Source organism: Paramormyrops kingsleyae, chromosome 7, assembly GCF_048594095.1.
Source record: "Paramormyrops kingsleyae isolate MSU_618 chromosome 7, PKINGS_0.4, whole genome shotgun sequence".
NCBI classification, from domain to species: Eukaryota; Metazoa; Chordata; class Actinopteri; order Osteoglossiformes; family Mormyridae; genus Paramormyrops; species Paramormyrops kingsleyae.
The window spans coordinates 9,781,384-9,803,693 of record NC_132803.1 but is presented as its reverse complement, the minus strand read 5'-3'; the positions used below and the strand labels follow the sequence as shown (position 1 = coordinate 9,803,693).

The 22,310-nt window shown below is 47.5% G+C and overlaps 1 protein-coding gene across 1 annotated transcript in view; it reads right to left on the bottom strand.

Annotated features, from left to right (window-relative positions):
- Positions 1 to 22,310, bottom strand: part of LOC111842136 (sialate:O-sulfotransferase 2-like) — a 47,205-nt gene that overhangs the window by 7,627 nt on the left and 17,268 nt on the right. Inside the window, exons 2-7 of the mRNA XM_023808458.2 lie at positions 14,334 to 15,235; positions 7,562 to 7,676; positions 6,645 to 6,829; positions 3,510 to 3,631; positions 1,174 to 1,348; positions 58 to 222 (exon numbers count right to left, since the gene is read on the bottom strand). Coding sequence (XP_023664226.1) covers positions 58 to 222; positions 1,174 to 1,348; positions 3,510 to 3,631; positions 6,645 to 6,829; positions 7,562 to 7,676; positions 14,334 to 14,697 — 1,126 coding nt within the window. The 5' untranslated portion in view covers positions 14,698 to 15,235. The remainder of the gene's footprint in view (positions 1 to 57; positions 223 to 1,173; positions 1,349 to 3,509; positions 3,632 to 6,644; positions 6,830 to 7,561; positions 7,677 to 14,333; positions 15,236 to 22,310) is intronic.

Sequence of the window (22,310 nt, the reverse complement as noted above, 5' to 3'; positions counted from 1 at the left end):
GGCGTGGTTGGCGCCCCGATCAGCCCCGGCTGGCCCCTTGAACCCTATTCCGCAGACCTTTGTTGTAGAGCGAGCCGTCAAAGTAGTAGCTGCCCGTATAGATGCCCGTGGCCAGCTCGATCAGATGCCGCGCCCACGTGTTTCCCGCCCCAGGAAAGCTGGCCAGTGCTGTCAGGCGCTTCGTTCGTGACAACAGGAAGTGGCGATCCATGCAGCGTTTGTCTGGGCGGAGGACAGAGACGAGGTGGGCGGTCAGGTTGGGAACAGAGTCTGGGATCATAATATTCAGGATGACCGATCATTCTAATGACACAGTCTCATACAATACTGGAAACAACAGACCTGTATAAAGCAAAATGTCACATTGCTTGCAGAAAGATATACGTCTAAACACAAGATTTTATATTGCATATAATTTAGAATAGTATACAAATTTAATGTAATATAAAACATATGAAATATTTAAACATTGGATAACACCATATATACTTATATTCATGGTTTGGAGCAGATCTTGTGTTTAGTTTTTTTCCTCCATAAATTTCATAGGAACATTATGTTTATTTATGTGGGATTCGGGTGAGTTCCTTCTACCGTGTCATTACTCTGGATATATTAATGCCCTGGGTGTCACTACTGGACAGTGTGACCTGGTGAAATCTGTGTAATAACAGGCACTTTGAGGATTTCAGCTCCTTTAAACTCTTAGGGTCTGGAACCCTTGCAGAGCTGAAACAGCAGCCTACAGAGGATCTGCAGAGAGCTTAAAACACAGCGGCGACACAATCTGCGTATCGTGGCGTAATAAACATGGACGACGCCTCTCGATAAAAACCTGTGCGGGGAAATTCCTTGTAATAAACAGTGGGAGACACACAGAAGCATTTGTCATCCAGTAATATCTGCGATATCTCACTCCTGTGAGATGTGCTCGTGAGTCAGTGCTGCAATGCATTCTGGGAAGTCAGAGTAAAAGCCCTTGTGTTCCCGGTTTCCACAGCTGTCGGGAGGGTTGCTAAGACTGCTGATGGCGCTACACATAGAAGGGGCTGTGTGAGGACACACTGTTCACACAGTGGGCACTCAGCCTGCCCTGGGCAGCTGCTAGTGAGGGAGGTGCCATCTCTGTGGCCCTTGTGACACCGTGACGGTGCGTACGAGGAGCATACGCACCTTGCACCTGCGTCTGGTACACCAGGAAGTAGTCATCCGTGCCGCAATTCTCCGCCTCGTCGCCAGGGCAATACCGCTGGCACATCTCCTCATCCTCCCGCTCGTGCAGCGAGAACTGTGCCGTGGGGAAGCCGCATCTGCAGACGGCCCCCCCCAGGACGGCCAGCGGGAACTCCTGAGGGCCAGAGAGCCGGGCCCGGTTCATGGCAGGAACTTCGGAACCTCCACACAAAATCTTCCGTATAACCAGCCCTTAGAAACCAACCTAAAGTTTTTTTTGCAATCTTTAACCCCGACAAAATGAATCTTCAGCCCCATCCTTTAAAACCGACCTTCAGAACTGGCCTTTGTAACTTACTTTCAGAACTCAACTAAATCTAAACACACCTTAAGCACTTTGAGTTCAGTGCATTAGGGGTCTGTGCAGGTGTCTGGAAGTTTGTGCGTTCAGATTCCGCAGCCAGTCAGATTACTTTTGAGCCCTTGAGTGAGGCGCTTAACCCAAACTGCTCCGGTGACTCTGGCTGATCTGATCCTGCTCTCTGACCCTCACTCATATGTCACCTTGGACAGGCACATCTGCTAAATAGTAGGGTTGCAAAATTCTAGGAATATTCTTGTTAATTCCCATACTTTCCCGTTAATTCCCATGGAAAGTTTCTAATGTGGAATATTTCCAAAATTCCCCAGCTTAACTTCCCATGGAACGGAAAGTTTCAGGAAAATTTCCAGAAATTTTCCAGCCCTTTGCAACCCTACTAAATAGACATCATGCCAAAATGCATTTCCCTCCTCGGGGAACAAACTAACAGAGACACATCCATGTATCCCTAAACCCTTTTCTCCATTCCTTTAGAAAAACTCCTCATAATGTTTGCCCATGAATAATAACACCATACATTTACCGCCAGCTAAGCAGGCTGATTCCATTGGGCATCTGTTTTAAAAGGTTACTATTCTCATCAAGCTCTCAGACTGCCGAGGCAGTCAGAGTTAATTCTCTGGGCACGGAGAAGCAGCACCGCGTATAACTCTGCTTTCTCACCCCAAGCACTCCAGAGGATGCTGCCTATCAGAGACACTTTGTCCAAAATGGAAGAGGAATATAAAGAAGCGCAGGATCAAGGCCATGGGGAGTGCGGTTAGGACAGAGAGATCCAGCGTGGGAGTTTCAGGGAAGAAAGAGAATGAAGGATGGCTTGGGGACAGACAGAAGGGGACAGGCTGCAGGGGGACAGATAGCAGGGGGACAGATAGCAGAGGGACAGATAGCAGGGGGACAGATAGCAAAGGGAGAGACAGAAGGGGGACAGATAGCAGAGGGACAGATAGCAGAGGGACAGACAGAAGGGGGACAGATAGCAGGGGGACATGCAGCAGGGGGACAGATAGCAGAGGGACATGCAGCAGGGGGACAGATAGCAGAGGGGCATGCAGCAGGGGGACAGATAGCAGGGGGACAGACAGAAGGGGGACAGATAGCAGGGGGACAGATAGCAGAGGGACAGACAGAAGGGGGACAGATAGCAGAGGGACATGCAGCAGGGGGACAGATAGCAGAGGGACATGCAGCAGGGGGACAGATAGCAGGGGGACAGATAGCAGAGGGACAGACAGAAGGGGGACAGATAGCAGAGGGACAGATAGCAGGGGGACAGATAGCAGGGGGACAGATAGCAGAGGAACAGACAGAAGGGGGACAGATAGCAGAGGGACAGATAGCAGGGGGACAGATAGCAAAGGGAGAGACAGAAGGGGGACAGATAGCATAGGGACAGACAGAAGGGGGACAGATAGCAGAGGGACAGACAGAAGGGGGACAGATAGCAGAGGGACATGCAGCAGGGGGACAGATAGCAGGGGGACAGACAGAAGGGGGACAGATAGCAGGGGGACAGATAGCAGAGGGACATGCAGCAGGGGGACAGATAGCAGAGGGACATGCAGCAGGGGGACAGATAGCAGGGGGACAGATAGCAGGGGGACAGATAGCAGAGGGACAGACAGAAGGGGGACAGATAGCAGAGGGACAGACAGAAGGGGGACAGATAGCAGGGGGACAGATAGCTGGGCAACAGTTAGCAGAATTAAGCCTTTCTGATGTCCTGAGCTTTGAACTGATCTGCAACAGTTTCATTTTCCATCGCGATTAGAGGCTCCATGCCAAATTCCTACATGTATTTTTCTTTTCACGCTTTACTGACAGTGTCAGAGAGTTTACTCACTTCCCATTACCTTTCCAGACTTTAAAGCACATATCTCCGGCTGGGACCGACCCCTTGTTGTAAACACAACCGACCGGGCTGGGTAGCAGTGAGGAGATCCAGAAATCTCACCTTCTCTGTGCAGAGGTCCACGCACTTGTCGACAGACATGTTGAGGAATACCGCCGCGATGGGGAGGGCCAGAGTCACGTTTTCAGGTTTCTTGAAGCACCCTTTGAAGACGGCGCTCCCGTCTACAAACACACACACAAGTACGATAAAACGGTTCAAGGTTTGTGTTTGATACTGAATTAAGTGGCCCCAGATAACCTTGAATGTAACCTCTGGCTCAGCAAACACTAGTAAATTTAGGAAGGTCAAACTGTTTCCATGCCTGGTCAGCTGATTCATATCCCACCATGTAGAGCAGCCAGCATTCTTGTGAAATTTTACTTCCTTGTGCTTTTTCTGCTGTCATCCTTTTTTTTTGCTTAGCTTTGTTTGAAAATATCGCCCCGCTTCAGTCGTCAAGGCCACTTTCCCCTATTCGGTTTAAATTTGAAAGTTTCCGCCTCATTTCATTACAGCAGAAATGTTGTATTTCCAGCAGGAGCTGCCAAACTCATAGCTATCAAAGGCTAATAATCTGACAATTTGTGGAAAGATAGACTGTTTTGTTATAATGCCAAGAAATCAACCGTTTAGAACTTGCCACTGTAAACATCTACGGCCACTTTGGTTTCAGAGATCTCCATCAGAACCACTTCTTTAAAAGTCTGGTCACTCTTCCAGATCCCGCAGGTGGACGATAGCTAGACCACAAGCTGTGAGAGGGACTCGCATATTTTTGTTTCTCTGCAAAAAGAAAAAATTGGCTTTGAGTATAAGAAGCGGGTCATATGGGATGTCGGGAGCTGCTGGAATCAGCCGTGCCTCTTATTTTTGGTCTTGCGTTAGAAGCAGACTAGATAACAGGTAGACAGCTGTGGCAGTGCTCGTCAGCCTTAGCTGGGCGTCTTTGCCGAGACAGACCCTCTCGGCCAGGAGTCCGACTCGCACCTCGTTCGTGAAGCTGGACGTTACCTGGGGCAAGTCAAACCTTACCAGCAGAACATCATCACGCATTCCTGGACAACAGGCTTCTGCAATGAGGCTTGACGTTCTTACAAAAGACCTGAGGATGAGTATATGACTACGTGCTGATCACCGTAGAGCCATCGGCGCATACGAATCGGAATGTCCACATGCCATCTTATTCCAATTAAACACGTGGACAGCCTCCATTTAAAAATTCAACAGTAAAGGGAATTTATTCAATTTCGATCTGGACGCAAAGTCCCGCAAATGTTGTGAGCTGCCAGGCTGCATTAATGCTGATACGGACAGGAGACGCCTTCACCCACGGTGGCCGGTGGCTCCTCCTCGTGGTTCGGGTACAGGGACCTGCACTGTAAGTGGGCCCTGGCCGCGGTCGCCCGACGCTGCCGTTTACCCAACACATGCCCCATCAACGAGCCGAGGACAGGCAGGGGAATCCCAGGGGACCCAGTGAATAGGGTGCCTTTAACGACGTTACCATGGTGACCATCCACTTTATCAGTCCCCAGTGTCAAAGCAGGGGAGAGGCTGCAAGGTCTCCTGGGTAACTGTCACCGCAGGGCGTGTTTGGTGCAGTCATTTGGCCTAACGACGAGTAGCACGATATCCCGCTTTAGCCAGTGCCACAGTCCAACGGTTAAGTGATGTAACGACGGTAATGGCAACCCTAACATTGTATATGACAGGGAGGGGCATGGATGTTGTAGAGCGGGGCGAAGTCATGTGACAAGCTCGTCTATTCTCTCTTTCTGCTGTCATTCCCGTTTTGCTTCTTCCCCTCTTTTTTTATAACACATCTTCACTACCGTCCCCAAATAGAGACTCTCCAGCTTCTTCCTATCCCCGCGTCACATGATTCTGCCCGCCGTCTTGCCTGGGGCGAGTCTGACACCGATCCCTTTGTGGCGGATGATAAGCTGCTCAAAAAAACTGCGCTGACTTGCATCCTCGGTAATGTGTGAGAGGCGAGTGAGATCTGTTCTGCTGACAGAGGTGCAGGGACGTCTGCTGGTCATGGCAACGCTCTACCTCCGGCTCTGGAGTCTCAGGAGCCGTATCCCTCGTGGTGGGTGTGAGGCTGCTGCGGTTAGCTAACTAGATACCCTACACTTGAAGTGGCGGAATGTGCCATATGTCATAAAAAGAGGGGGGGTCCGGGTAAGGCAGCATTAAAATTACAATTTTTATTACATCTGAAAGAGGTTGATGAAGTTCTCTCCTTCATCTTCATTAGGGTTACGTGGGTAATGAGCCATTTAACACTTCAAAGGACGAGAATCTAATCAAACCGAAACAATAACAATCAATCACAAATTAATTTACCCCCCACAAACTACATTTTATTACAGCTCAGTCATCGTTATGCAGTTTAGTTTCCGTTATGTGGACCTGTGTTGTGCGCAGTAGGACAAGTACCCACTGCAGCAAAGGTCCTGTTAGGGACATAAGAGGCTGGAAGTGCAGCACACATTCCTCCCAGATCGAGGGCCAAACGCCCAGAATGTCAACAAATCATGCCAGTTAGCTGAGCTAACCTGGCATTTGTAAGTAACCTAATACCAAAAAAACATATAAATACACATACCCTGATTCATTTTATTACTGTCATGGGTATTTCATGTTCAAGTGTAACTGCATTAAGAGTGAAAAACTGCATACAATATACTGTAAATATCAAGCTAAAGTGGCCATTTGCTTAATAATCCTGGTCAGCATGGTCTGCTCTCTTCAGACAAGGAGCCATTGTACTTTAAAAAAATCAAATTTGTACAAGATGCATTTACCTAATGGCACGACAGTCATGTGTGTCTGTGTGTGTCTGTGTGTGCCTGTGTGTGTCTGTGTGTGTGTGGGTGTCTGTGTGTGTGTGTGTCTCTGCCTGTGTGTGTGTGTGTCTGGGTGTCTGTGTGTGTCTGTGTCCGTGTATGTGTCTGTGTCCGTGTGTGTGTGTGTCTGTGTGTGTGTGTCTGTGTGTGTGTGTGTGTGTGTGTGTCTGTGTGTGTGTGTCTGTGTGTGTGTGTGTGTCTGAGTGTGTGTGTGTGTGTCTGTGTCTGTGTATGTGTGTGTGTGTGTGGGTGTGTGTGTCTGGGTGTGTCTGTGTCCGTGTGTGTGTGTCCATGTGTGTGTGTGTGTGTGTGTGTGTGTGTGAGTGCACACGTGTGGACTCACAGCGGCGGGCCGAGTCCTGGCTCAGCTCCAGCCGGTAGATGGTGAGCCGGTTGGCTCCGCCACAGTTCCTTCCCCTCTCGCCTTTGCATTCCATGTTGCAGTCGCCCTCCGAAGCATTGGCCGCCTGGATCTTGTGGCCGCAGTAACACTCAGCACCGAACTCCAGTCCCGCATACAGGTAGCCCCTGCGCGAGAATGGGGAGGGCGGGGGGGGTGAGGAGGGGGCACAGAGGGAAGTGGAACCAAACCAAGAGGAGCAGACACTTCAGGCCCAAAGACGCCTCCCTGTGGCCTGTAATGGTCCATTCTAACACTAACCCATTACTCCTCTCTATGCTGCGCCCTAGCGCCCCCTGCAGGGCCGCCGCTCATTATGGACGAGCTATCTGCCGCGGCCCACGGCCCTTAATGTTTTCATAACCGAAGCTTTGACTGTAAATCGATGTTTACAGGGTGCCTGAATCAATCATTCCTGCCTCGCTGCTTTCCACCTCCTAAGTACCTCCACCAGCCGTTTATTTTGGACCAGGGAGGGGGGAAACTGTCCCAGCCCAATTAAATGTCCACCCTCAAAGAAAACCTGACCTGTCAAGGCAGACCCTAGGACTTTTATCAATACCACCATTTCTGCAGTTTTCCAGAATTTTCTTCCATAAAAACAAGCATTTATTGAACGCCCCTACAGTACATGACCGGAATTTTCGTTGACTTCCTACATGCCTAACCAGCCGCTTTTCGGCATGTGTGATTTGGCAAACCCAGAGCGGACAGGATCATCTTTCAGGTGTTACCATTGGGCTGCCGACGATGCCGCCACCTACCGATGGCGGAGCTATCAGAGGACACGCAAAAAACGCTTCAAAGAAAACTGCAGTTCGTGGGAGGCGCCTTCGCATTCCAGGAGAACGTTACGGTACCTCTCGGCGCAGTTGTCCTGGCAACGGAAGACCGTCATTTTCTTGTAGTCAAAGAAGGATGCCCCACGCAGGGCCCTCTTGTGGGTGTTGTCGGCATAGCAGCCAAGGTACGTTGCTGTGGACGCAGGAGAGAGACGAGGAATTAGGTCGGCAGTGCCCAACCGTGCCAACTTCACGTACGGACTAGCACGACGCTTAACAGCACATATACCCCCCTGGTAGCTGTCCCCAAAGGCCATAATGCCAGGAGGTTATCACGGCAATGGCTCAATGGAGACATGAATATACCTCCAGAGTGAGTGAAGCTCGGGTCTGTCAGTCCACATGATTGACGGCTCTGCGGAGTCTTTTGTCTGGGGCCTGTCAGTGATGTGGGATGCCAGTGTCCTCAGTCACAGCTCTAACCCTGGGCCGTAATCCGGGGCCGTAACCTCGGCGGATGCTCTGTTATCAGGTATTATCGCCACCTTTTGAGCATGAAATCGATCCCACGGACAACGTCGCAGATTTTTCAAATAGAGTAACTTTGTCACTGGAGCGTTTTTTAAATAAATTATATTGAAAAACGTTTGAATAAAACATTACTATCACCGCAGTCACTGATGCAGGCACTTTCGAGGCCAGAAGTGAATATTAAAATTTAATTAATACATCACCCTGCATCTTAAATACCCCCCCCCCCTCCCAGTTCCTACCCGCCTGATTGTAATTCACCACAGTGCTCCCAGTGCGACTGAATGATGACAGATAGCGTGAACGGCGATTTAGAGTGGCCTGTTTTCAGGTGTCTGCTCTTTGTAGGCTTAATAACTGGTCGATGAAACATCTTGTGCGGATTAAATAATTCAAAAAGTAAAGCAGACCGCATGTAGAGGATGAAATAATGTTTCTGAAAACTAAAAACCAGTTTATTTACTCATTTCCCCCTTTCTGTTCTTATTTAATGTGCCTCTTTTATGTGCCTGTTGTGCATGTTCTGAGATTTGAGTGCTGGTCCTTTTTTTCTCAGAATATATAATTTTTACCCTTTTGCTAATTTATATTGAAAGGAACTTCTGTAATTAAATATCTTTCTGTTCTACTGCAGCTGAAAAACAGATCACTGAAGCACTCAAAAACAAGATTAAATTACTATAAAATTGCCCGAGTTTACATTATGTGTAATTTTATTTTATTTATTTTATTCTATTTTTATCTATAAACCTGGATGCTTCACTGCAGTTCAGGGAAAGAGTCTCACTGGGATCTGAAACGCAGGTTCCCTCAGGGTCCCAAAAGCAAGGACCTTCAGGTAATAGGCTGCACTCGTTGGCGATCACACCACCCGCTCATCCTGCGGCCAGGGAGGGCAGCTTTCAAAATGTTTTTCCACTCAGCGGTCTTGCCAGAGAAAGGCCGGACTCACTGAGAATCGCTTGCGGTGGGATCCGATAAGCAATCTTACATGCATATCTAGTTTAGGAATCTGCTTTCACACATGGTGATCCTAGAAATATCCCATGGGAGAAAAGAGCGGGACATTCAAGCAGCAATCTGTCCCAACTGCTTTCTTTTTTTCCGGAGATGCAGACTGACATGGATCTGCTATCATCTCCAGAAATGAAAAAAAACATGATGAAGAGTGAAGCAGTGATACAATCATGAAGACTGAAGATACGCCAAGAGACAGTAAGATGCTAGGAAGGTTTAACGGCCACGATCATCCATCCGTGAACTTGACAAGGTCGGCTGCCAGCCAGGCATGACCTGCCAGTCAGTCATGTGACACTGGAAGGCGTGAAGGATTATATCACGACCTGGTGCAGCCATGAGGCACTCTGACTGACTTTTAGGTAAACCACTAAAGTACATGAATCTCTGAAGATCCCGGCATGTCGGCCTTGCAGAGGGCAGTACTGCACACTTCGGGGGGGGACTGGGATTCCAGAGCAGAACTGATTGCCCAGGGGGTTCCACTCACATCCCTGAAAACCAATTACTGCAGCTATCAATATTGAGATGACCTTCAGACCGTCACCTTTACTTTTTTGTTCATCTTATATAATTTGCTCATAGTGAAGGGTGGAGAGGTGAAGGTCTTTGACACACCTCGGGATCATCTTGTGATCCAAGCTCAGGATCGACTTGCCACTGGTGGAAAGCAGCCATGTGGCATGCTGGAAGTATTTGGGCCATAAGGGGACGGTCTTGACTCTGAAAGCCCCCACAGACGGAAACCACCAAAAGAGAGAAACGAGTGTGTAGACAGGGGGAAGATGGAGAGAGAGAGAGAGAGAGAGACTCTGCCATGATAAGTTCATTGAGCATCAGCATTTGACATCTCCTCTCAGGGAAGGAGAAGGAAAATGCAAATGAAGGAATTAATGCCCTGACAGCCACAAGAAGCCACACATAGGGAAAAAATGCCATCGAGCTTGAGGGCTAGACTAAGGAAATCGCATCCTCTGATTGGAACATGCTGAGGGGGCAGACGCTGTAAGCCAGCAAGCGGCCAACCACCTACAGATGTCCCCCACTCGCGCCAAACGTGGTTCATTCCACAGGGATGAACCAAATGGGTTCAAAGTGGGGAAATGCTGGGGTATTTTGCGGAATAAACCAATATGCAAAACGAACATGATGTGCTTGTCTGTGGGCAATAAAACCGATACGGTTCCTATGGGCAGGTTCCTATGTCCGTTCAGCTGCAGCTGGTCAATCCGCCATCCTCTGAGAAGAAGGAAGGCGCAATAGAGGCCCGATGGCTGGTATCAGGAGTCCGGAAGATCTTTTCACTAGCTCTGCGTGCACCTTCTACATACCAAAGGGGGTCTGAGCCTGGAAGCCTGCCAGGATTAGCCCTGGTGACAAAATGAGGGACAGTATTTAGTGCTGGCTATTTATCCCTGTCGCTTCCCCCCTCCCGGGTCCGATGCCGAACCGATACGGCTCCCTGACAAGCCAACTGCAGCTCCAGAATAGTTCATTCTCAAATAGCTGTGACACACTTACCCTCCTCTTCCTCTTTAAAACACATTCTAGTCGAATTATGGAGACAAAAAAAATTCTATTGTGACATTCGGTGATGGGGAAGGGGAAAGAGGTCAGTCAGTACATTATTAAATAGCTGAAGCTTCATAATTTAATGCCATAAAAGAAGTGATTTGAGTGACGCCTCTTTCTCTGCAACTGCATGGTCAGCTAGCAGTCATCACTGCAGCATTACATGCACAGTGCTGCGGTGCTGGAACCATGTCTGTGTCCTTTGCATGATCCTCACTGTCACGTCCAGCTCCGTCCGATCCTCGTGTGTGCCACGCCCCCCTCATTACCCCGTGTTTCTACCTGATCGCTCTCACCTGTCTCTTGTTAATACCAGCTAGTCTTGTGTATTTAGTCCTCGCCTGAGTCAGTCTTTCCCAGACTTGTCATTAATGTTTGCCGTCATTCTACCCCGTGTTGTGGACTCTACCCCGAATAAAACCCGTTCACCCGACTTCCTGGCTCCTTTCCCTTGCTTCCCAGATCGCCTGTTCCCGATCGTGACACTCACAATGCAGACATAGTTTTCCTCTGGGCACATGCTTTCCTTCCCCAGTGCTAAGACAGGTAGTTAAGTGAACCGATGTCTGTAAATTGCCCATGGTGTGTGAATCAGTGCCCTCTCATAGACTGACGTCACATTCAGGAAGTACCCCACCCTTCCACTTACAATCCAAACAAAGCCACAGATGAACTGGCATCTCTGAATTACTCACAGTGTGTGAGCATGTGCCCTGGGGTTTCTGGGAGAGGTTCCAGCCCCCCTGTGACTCTAACCAGGATAGCGGGTTGGATGTATGGATATATCAGTTTGTCATGAAAATGAAGCGAAATGTGCTCCAGCCTCTCAGTAATTATCACTATTTTTCATCAGGACAGTATTCCCTGAAAAGCATGGGTGAGATGGTAGCTGAGAAGGTCCAGCAGGAACCCCTGACAACCTCCAATATCTAGCCAGCAGAGAGGCCGCAAGCCCTCCGTCACTCAGTGGACGAGGCGATTTTTCCAGGAGTTAATTACAGTGGATGTGTCGCATATGGCTGGGAATAAAGCGAGTACCCAGCGCCGTTTTCCACCGGCCGTCAGGCCATCTGCTCAAAACCCCATGAACGCTGCACTGGATTAGCCTAATGAGTTGTGAGTGATACGATCTTTAAACGAGCCTCTTTATCCCCCCACCTTTTCCGGTGGATAGTGTGCGATCTCCGGGCACAAGATTTAAACCTCTCCGCAGACCCGGAGACCATAAACAGAACTTGAGTAAAATTAGTTGCTGGATCTCTGGCGACTGTTTAAGAATTCTTTTTTTTGCCTCATTCTACACTACAAAAATAAAACTAAAACCCAAACATTTTAGCTAGCTGGAGCTAAGTGAGAAAGTAGTTTCTCAGAGACTAGTAGCTGCAGAATCCGAGAGGTAGTTTACATCAATGTTACGGTTTATTTCCGAGTGATTTAGATTAATACGTTTTGAAACACATGGGACAAGACAGCTGTGCGTAGCCTCTGATATTAAGTAAAAAAGCTTTCATATGCAAAACCTGGAGCTAATCAGGGAAGGAGTAACACAGATGTGGTAGCCCAGTATCAAAGCAGTTTGTTAGTTAATACTTGTCGCTATGGGTTTGCTCATAGCCGTTGTGACAGGCTAAGCTCTGCTAGCATTTGTTCTCTTACGCCTGTTAGGGCTTTTTTTTCTGGAGTTAGAAGCTGTCTGGGTTGCTAGTTTCAGAACCAAATTTTGTCAAGTGCAGAATTTTGCATTATGCATTAATATGCATGGGAAATCAACACCGAGACAGACAGGCAATCACATAAGCATGCAAAGGCACACATATACACACACCCAAAAGCCTGGGAGCAATGGAATCTGATAACTCGCATCCGTCAGACTTCACTTCAATTACCGCAACGCACCACAACGCATCATAAATATGCATTTATCATGCACTGTGATCAGGAACATCGCATCTTCTCTACTCAAGGCTTTTGTCTCTGAGGCTACTGCTGAGGTGCTGTGTTCCCACATCGATTTTCCATATGCTCCCCGATTTTGCAACAAAAAAGGGGCTATGGCGGTCAGCTTTTTCCGTGGCTCGATCTTGGGAGCTCATGGCATAGACATGAATAACTGTATTGCAACAAAACAAAGTAAGGGAATCTATGCGAGTAACCTTATCCTTTGTTGAAAAAAATGCTAAAAAATTGAAAGGGCAGCAAGAAATACAGCAAATCATTTAAATGCTAGTTGCATAATAATGAAACGTTTGGTGACCAGACTGTACAGTATCTGAACTTGCCGTTTATGTGCCACAAATGAAACGCAGACCCCCCCCCCCCCCAATCTTAATACAGTTCTAGGGGCGCATTCTCGCTCAGCGGCCGCATGGCATGCAGCCAAATTCACACAACCCACAGCAGGTTCCCCAAGAAGTCCGTTCGCTTAGCCCACATTTTTATCCAAAGCTGCTTCTTTTTTCACCCATTTACACGAGTATGTATTACACAGCAGTGATTCAGGTTAAACACTTCGCTCATGGGTAAAGCAGCAGAGTCCCTCCGGGGGCTGTAACCATGCCCAGGACACGCTCACCTTCCGTTTCTCAGCGGTTGCCTGTGTCTCTCATTTATTTCAGATAAACCTTCCTGGAAACCAGTCACTAGTCCCACATGGTCCACGGCGCAATGTGCTGTCGTGCTGCTACATGAGATGTGACCTCGCATTAGCATGGGAGAGTGGGGGGTTGGGGGGGAAGAAACAGAGCGGGAAGGCAGCAAACAGAGGTACAGAGCCACTGAAAAAGGTGATTTCAGGGATGAGTGTGGTAGCAGAAATATCAGAAATATCTGACGTTGGGGACAGCCAGTTTTCAGTGACACAAAGATGGTGATGGATGGATAATATGATAAAAATACAAGGCTAAAATGGAGATGGTGGGTGGGAATAGTCAAAACACCCAACCCAAACATTATACAGTAAAACCTCGGATTGTGAGCATAATTCGTTCCGGAAACGTGCTCGTAATCCAAAGCACTTGTATATCAAAGCAAATTTTCCCATTAGAAATAATGGAAACTCGATGATTCGTTCCACAACCGAAAAATATTTATAAAAAATGATTAATATGAAATATAAAGTAAAAATACATAAAACAAATTAACCTGCACTTTACCTTTGAAAAGAATTGTGGATGGTGTGAGGGAGACGAGAAAGAGGAGAAGAGGAGAGTTATTTTGTAGGACTATAACTAACGGAATCTGACTGGAATCTTTTTCTTTTTGTGCGACTTTGGCAAGGAACCTATCCAATGACAGCCGCTTTTGCCTCCTTTTCGATTTCGCGGAAATGTGGACATTGCATTGTCGTTAAACAGATTCATCGCTCGTACTGCTACGCCCTTATTTGGGTGGTGCTTTTCTACTAAATTTTGACTATACGAGTGAGGCACGCCAACTGAGACCGAGCATGGGAGACGATTACCCACAATCCCGCAGCGAGATAGAGAGAGATAGAGAAGAACCATCGGCTCTGTAATCACGTGACGCTAGGCAGACAAAGTGTATAAATAATACTCGTATTGCAAGACCTCGCTTGTTTATCAAGTTAAAATTTATTTAAAAATTTTGCTCGTCTTGCAAAACACTCACAGACCAACTTACTCGCAATCCAAGGTTTGACTGTATTTAAAGAAGAATTTAAAGGATTTAATGCTGGGAAATAGAATAATCCAGAATGTGGAGAGCCACTCACCTCGCCCCTCCTCTGAGTCTTTCATGCTCCGCCCCTTTAGGGCACGGCTCCACCCCCCAGTGTGGTCTCCATCTCGCCCTCCCCTCGCGGACAGATCCTGGGAGTCCTGTTTCAGCCAGGGTGGGTTGTACCTTCGCGGAGGTCGACGGCCCTCTCTGAAGACCCTACTGATCAGCCCAAGGCCCCGGCCCTCCGGGCCCCCCCGGCCCATCTCTGGCCCGGACCCCTGAGCACCCGAGGCTGTCTCGCCGGCACGCAGGAAGACCAGGCTGCCGCCGGCCGTGAGGTAGAGGAGGACGAAGGAGAGAAAGCGCAGAGGTCTGCGGCGGACATAGCGGCGGAGCCTCAGCAGGGTGCGCGCCATCCCTCGCCGCCGTGCCGCTCAGATACGGTGAAGCCAGCTCCCGCTGACCTCCGGGGCTAAGCCTGTGCTCCAAACCACCAGGCAGCAAGAGACACAGCAGCGCCACCAAGAGGGGAGGAGGAACGTTAGAGGAGAGCCGGGATCTCACAGGAAGTCACAGCTTTCAGAAAGCATCAAAAAAAAAATGGACGTTCCAAATTTTCCGGCACTGGCTGGCATGGTACGTTTTCCAACTGGCTGAAAATTTCTAGTCTCTTATGTCAGCACAGGCCCCACCCACATACCCAGGCTAATACAAGTGAACACGCTGCACTGGTTACAGCCAGTTTGATTTCCCGGACAAACGAGCCACAGACGCCCTCATAGCGTGAACAATGGGCGTCCTTCGATGGGCTGATGGCTGCCGGCTTGACCCTGCCCCTATCCCTGTCCCAGGACCAGTAGGCTGCTGTGGGCTTTAAGTGGCATGACGTCCCACTTCAGGCTGTAGGATGGGCCCTCCCCGCCCAGCCCTGGATCTAGAGAGCTTCTCCACCACCTGAAAAGAAAAGAAAGGACAGACAGTGGGCATTAATTTAGCAGCTACCTCACTGGTCGTGCATGTAAACAAACGAGGTTGTTAGGCCTAATGATTTAGCACAGCGGACAGGAGGAACGGCCAAAGAGGGCTTGGCCAGGGGATATCCGCCTTCAATCGCACTGTTCGGGGCGCAGCATGTCATAGGAGGTAATTAATAAGAAAAAGTCCAGAAACAATTCTGTAATTACCTGTGGCAGACATCCCAGAAGGATAGGAGGCCTGGATTGAAAAGAGGCTAATTTCGTGCGAGCCCCTTGTCATTACATTGAGGTCCCCAGGGGCCACAGTTGGGCTATCATTGCCTGGCACGTGAAACCATAATCATCTTCATTCAGCCTTTTGTACTAGTTTGTTTCAGCAAGAGAGCATCGAAGATCACGCCGCAAGTCATCTCCTTTGATCAAGCGGCGAACAAAGGCTTGTTCTGTGTGGCTACTTATGAAGACACGAAAAGGAAAAGGCGTTTCAAAAACAGATCGCAAAGCGCCCGGCCACAAGATGGACTTCTTATGCAGGCCGCGTTTCACGCGGTGCCCGAAAAGGGCGATCCGAACACACGGGAGCACACGAGCGTAAACGACAACGAAAAAAATGAAGTCATCGGTCTCGGTTATGTCGGACGTCAGGTGGGAGTGGAAACGGTGAGGTAAGTGCCGTCAGTCTCACTCAGGTTTTGCGAGGACTCTGCCAGATCTCATTAATTTCCAGAAAGACGTCTCGCTGTCTGACTCCCAAGCAAAAGCACCTGATCCAGTTTCAGTAAATTCATCATTTTAACACCGCATTCGCTGTAAATGTTATCTATTACTCCAGTCCCTTTACATCCATTCAGATCTTTCCATTTAAAGCAATATTCCCATATAACAATCACACATTATACAACCTTAGAAATAAAACAAATTGATTCATATACAGACTACAACATCCGTCTGTCCATCGATCCTCTGCTTGCCCAGTATTGGGTCTCGGTAGCCTGGAGCAATCAAATCAAATTAACAATCTCAGGCTGGGAAAGGCAGACCAAAAGACAGGCCAGGACATGTTCTCATGTATTAATCCACTAAAGGTTTCATTTTTGGCTTATTTTTTAGTTTCAACCTGTTTATTGTTCTGTTAGAGAAAATGTCTTTATGCTCTCTTGTTCCCTGCGCTCTGGCCTTGGTACTTCAAAAATTGTCGGTTTTAAAATCTCCATCAAAAATACATGTGTTTTATTAGTATGACTGTACCAGCCACACGCTTTGAGCTGATGTTCTTTATAAGTGGTGGGTCTGAAGTGGGTTTGAACGTGGTGGTTCTGTCATTCAGTCTTTCAACCTTGAAAAAGTCCTTCAGGAACCACTGGGAATGGTTCTCTTTGCTGCAGGACATCAGACTGGCAGGTCTGGCGCAGCTGCGGAAATGCCCATGGTCACCAGACCCACAGGCCTCACGGCACCTCACTGTGCCGCCCATCCAGGCCACATTCCGACACAAATGGATGTGATACACAGCGGATGCACATGTGTCCATCTTTGCCCGTATGCAATAGATGGCAGAAATGAGGATTCCCACTTGGAAATGAGTGAGCAGCTGCAAATATTTTGTCATTCATTTTGAGAAGGGGCTCAATAACCTTCTTTGTCCGCTCAAACTGGGTAGTGGGAGTCAGTGGATCAGCCTGATGCAGACAGCGATGTACAGCTCTCTTCAATTTTTTTACATAAGAAAACCTATAATAATATGGACAGTTTGATATATTCTAGCATTTTTCATTGCTTATACATTTTAGAATATCACATCACGTGCTTCCTAGAACAATCTAGAGGATTAGCTTGCATGGAAATTCTATATCATTACAATCCAGTTACTTTCTAGAACAATAGATTATGTCTCTGTCCTAGATTATTACATAACATGAACATTGTAGAATGTTACATTACATGCATATTCTGGAACAATACATTACCCGTACATTTGCAGACCTTAGGATAATAACTAAACAATTTCAGTGTCCTGAAAACACCTTGCTCTTGCATACAGTTCCACCACTCAAAGTTGGAAACTAAACGTATATGTCGCCCTCCAGAGCAGGTACTCAGTGTTCCCAGGTGCTCAAACAGCAGTGTGACCGAAATATTTACATCTGTGTACAAGGCTACATGGGCACAGATGGCACGATCGCTCTGGGCCATTCCTTGTTATGACTCTGAAGCCAGGAGCTGCTGTAAACTAGAGTCCCGGCTTTGAGGTCAGGCACAGGCAGAGCAGGGGCAGGGCAGGGCAGTGGCAGAGCAGGGACAGAGAAGCAGCAGAGCAGTGGCAGAGCAGGGACAGAGCAGCAGCAGAGCAGGGACAGAGCAGCAGCAGAGCAGGGACAGAGCAGTGGCAGGGCAGCGGCAGAGCAGCTCACATGTGCAGATCAGTGCAAAGTCCCCAGGACAGCAGAGAAGATGCCTTTGACACAAGGGGACCTGCGGAAACACACTGCCGCTGACTCAGTCTACATAGTGCAGACGTTTCCGTCTAACCCATCACAACTTGCGATCTGTCGAGAGAGTTCTCGAGAGACTCAGTAGAATGACTAAAACGCCCTTTTAATACTTTAAAAGAGTGAGACAGAAATGTGTAGCTGCCCCTGCAGTTTGAGAAACTAAGCAGACAAAATCCCTGCGATTTGATCATTCAGCTGAAGCCTCCAGAGGTAAAATATTTGTGAAATACAAATGGGATGGGGTGACTTCACCTGGAAGTACCTGTGGAATACGCTGGCAGGAAAGCTGCCCTCTCCTCTCCCGGGAAAACCGCAACCCTTAAATGGCGGCATTATCATGCTTTTGAAGTGTTAATGCCAGCTGAGTCATGGTTGGGCCATGAGAGTGGGGGCAAACATCACACACTTACCTTTAATTCACATCCACTTCCTCTGATGTTTAATCAAAGACCACTGAGGGATGACATCTAACTGCCACTGGAAAGCACCCAACTGCAGATGGCACTGCAATAAATATGCTGTATCTACCGGGAGGAAGCTCAGCTGGCACTGCCGTCTTCTATGGCTCGAGCGTCTCCTTCACCTCACTTAGCTGGCGCCTTTATCCAGAGCGGCTGAGTTTCTACAGCTGGATGCATCACTGGAGCAATTTAGGCACCTTTCTCAAAGGTAATAAATGGTCCGTTTCCACTGCCACCAAGAACGGAGCCCTACCCGAGCCGTACTGCTAAGCACAGCACGCTTCCGAGCTCGCTTCGGTTTTCCGCCACAGAAGGGTCAGCTCGGTAAGGGCGCTGCCAGGTCTGGAGAGCGACAGTGACGTAAAGCCGAAGAGACGCTTGTTTACTGTTCACACTGTGTACATCGCGATTTAGTATGTGCTAATTTCCGCTAGCACATCTGTGAGAAGCGCTGTGTTAGGTTAGCAGGAAATGCTAGCGGAATCAGCATTAGCTTGTGTAAATTTGTATTAAGAATCCATCCTGTTCTGCCGTTCTGTAGTACGTTTTTAAGTAAGAGGTTGGAAATTTTCAAGGTCCGAGTTATTGGGAATGCATCAATATGTACAATACCACTAATAATGAATAATATATAGAATATGCCTTTTTTGCCTTCAGATCATCCATCTGCATCCGGTATCTCCATGTATTTCGACCAGTCAAATTTCACATTTTACACATTTAAATCTTACAGCAGGATGTGGTGACTGGGGTGATGTGGCCTTCAAATCCCAGCAGGGGACCTACATGCCACATCCCAAATAAAAGACGTGGCCCAAACACTCACTTGAGCAACAGGAGCTGGGAATTGATTGTAGACTCCTGGCTCTATTCTTAATGAAGGACAGTTTTTGCCAAGCTATTGTCCTGCCCAGATAATCTGGAAGAGTTTATGCATCTCTATTTTCAGTATCTTCTCCAACAGCTCCAAAATGTCGCTGTGGATCATCAAAAGTGTAAGGGGTGTCATTTCGGGGAGGGGGGGGGGGTGACTGACAAACTGTAGCCCAAGCACATCCGATTGGAGCTCCACACTGTTCCACAGCGGCGTCCGCTCCCTCTGGGGCCCGTAGGTCTGGCCCCCCCTCCATTTATCCTCTGGTAAAGAAGCTGTTGCAGATGGCGATGCTTAGCCCCAGAAAGCCCTCCCTATCTCTCGGGCCCCCCCGGGATAATCTGTGAGCCCCTGCCGGTGAGGGAGGGGCGCTCCTCCCTACACCTGCCACTGGAGGCCATGTTCCATGCGGCAGGATTTGTGCCCTCACTCCAGCCGGTTTAATTAGAGAACTGTGTGGTTTCTGCAAGCTCCGCAGATGGTCCGGTGCCAGGGACGATTAATTACTGTGTCGCATCCTAATTCCTTGGCAGGTTGACCTGGCTGGCGACCATCGAGCCGATTGGCCCCTGGGAAAATCTGCTTGCTGTCTGATTGGTCTCCCTGCACAGTGAGTTGGGCTTTTTTGTGTATTCTGGACGCGAGTGCAAAACAACTCCAGATACAGGACCAGTGCATTTGTGGACATGAGAAACAAGCCGAAAGCTTCTCCCATAAAATCCCATCAAAATATCAGTGTTGATGAGCTGTATGAAATAAATAACATTGTACACTGGTTTCTTCATAAATATTTGCTAAAGATGTTGGTCACATTTGTTTAGGCATGATATTGTGTCAAATATTTACTTATTACTCCCCTGTTGCTTATGAAAAGTTCATAAATCACTGTGATTCTAAAAATAGTTGTTATAACAATGAGAAAACTCACTATCAGTTTTTTTTTAGTTTCCAGTGAAATGTTGTCAAATCCTATCAGCAGAACCCTTGTTAAGCATGATACCATATTCCCTGGATTAAAAGCTCACCTCAAAGAAATTACATCATGATGCTGTGAAATGCACAAAGCATGAAGTATGTGCTGTCCGGTGGAGCAGCAAATAACATTCGGCGCAGAAAGTCAAGGCATGTCGTATCTGTGACAGATATTACTGCAGTTTCAGATGTACATGAAAGGTGTCATGTAACAGTCGCTGGCCACTTCTGCCCCAAAATCCCGCCCACCACTGCCTCCAGCCCCACTGGCAGGGCGTTACTCCTAAAACAAACACGAGCCCGGAACCTGTTTGATTCCCTAGTTCCCTGAGTTGATTATTAGTTTCACCTGTTGCCTGTCCTTGTGTGTGTCTACCCTGATTGCTCGTTTTCCTGCACCCTCCCTGACTGGTTAATTGTTTTCACCTGTCCTGTAGTAACTTTGTTAACCTTTTGTATTTAAGTTTCTGATCCTGTTCTGTTCCTCCTGGGGGGTATTCCATGAAGCAGGCTTAAGGGAAAGTCTGACTTAGTCAGTCTTACTTAAGTGAGAGTTCCGTTCCATCAACGTGTCAAGACGAGAAAGCAGAGAATAAAAACCATCTTTTCTGAAGTAAAGCTCTGCGTGATACTTCCATAATATGGAGAACAGAGCTGAGATTGCTACATAATCAATATAATAAAGCCTATAAAATCACGTCTTAGCATTCCAATTAATTCCAAAATAATTACAGTAAAATCCCGTTATAGTGGACTCGCTTATAACGAAATATCGTCTATAACGGACGAGGTCCCAGCCGCGCGCCTTTAAGTACATGCAGAAAAAGCATAGGATATAGCGGACTGGCATATAACGGAATTTCGCTTATGATGGACAAACAATTTGGTCCCCATGCAGGGCCGCTTTTAGCTGTAGTTTTGTTCGGCTATAACGGACATACAGGCTCCGCCTACAAGGCGTGTGGCGTGCCGGTGATATCCAGCGCAGATACGTACGTAGTCGGGATTATTAACGCATCTCTGGTCAGGTAAAGTTGGATTACTACATGTACAATATAATAATCTATACCACAAGTGTGTCTGCTGAGGTGTGGCATGAGTAAATGGTGTCCTGTAGTTGTGTTCTGGGCATACAGCAACTCTGGATGTAACGGACTGTTGTGCCAGGTCTGTAATGGTATTTTACAGTAAAATGAAAGTGTACGCATATTACAAAGGTGAAACATGAAATGCAATAACTGTAATTGGAAAAAAAAATCCGTTAAAATAATATGAACAGGAAGATACTGTATCTTTATATTTTTAGTCACCGTCTACTTTGTTTTAGTCACTGTTTACTACTAAAATAGCAAAGACAACATACTGTACAGTTATTTGTGCAGAACATTTCACATGGATGTGATTTAAAGTATTTTACGGAGATTAAATAACATTATACAGTAATAAAGACAGGTGAAATCAACCCAGACGGTTTCCCGTTGGCTATGGGGATCGAACCAGCAATTTTCGCATTATAAGGCGACAGCATAAACCACTGTACTACCATGCCACCGTACTAAGCGCTTGTAACATTTACGTAACATGCATTTAGTCTGTCTGCAATTCATTGCCAAGCCAACTCCCTAGCTGTGTTTATGACCACAGTATTGCCTTTTTTAACGATTACAGCTTTGTATTTTTCATACAGCTCCATCAGCAGCATTTATTCTGCAGCAGAAAGAAACACCGATCTCTCTTACGGGCTTTCCGACTCATTTGGTCGATCTATCGTTCATCCATTCATTTGGGCTTCTTAAATATCGCGGGTGTGCGCACTAAGTGAGACTATGCAAGTCTGTCTTGAATGAACCTTGATTGATTAACACTGAACTGCATTCGTGGAACGACGTGAGGCTAAGTTTAGAGATGGAGGTAGGTTGAGTCTGACTTTTTTGGGAAAGTCTGCCTTTTTTTAGCTACTTTCATGGAATACCCCCCTGGAGTCATTGATGTTGAATGTTTTGTTATTTGCCTGCCTGCCTGCCCTTGTTGCTCCTTGTTGCCCCAACCTTTTGAAATTAGTCTTTGTCTTTCCCCTTTTTGTTTTGACCCTTTGCGGTCTATTTACTTTGTAGTGTTCTTGGTGTGTTCAGTTTTGCTTAATAAACCCCCGTGTTCCTGTGAGCTGCCAGAAGGTCGGTCATATTCTGTTCCTGCCTGCACCGTGCTCCGCCTTCGTGCCAGAACCTCCCGAATCCGTGACATAAAGTATCC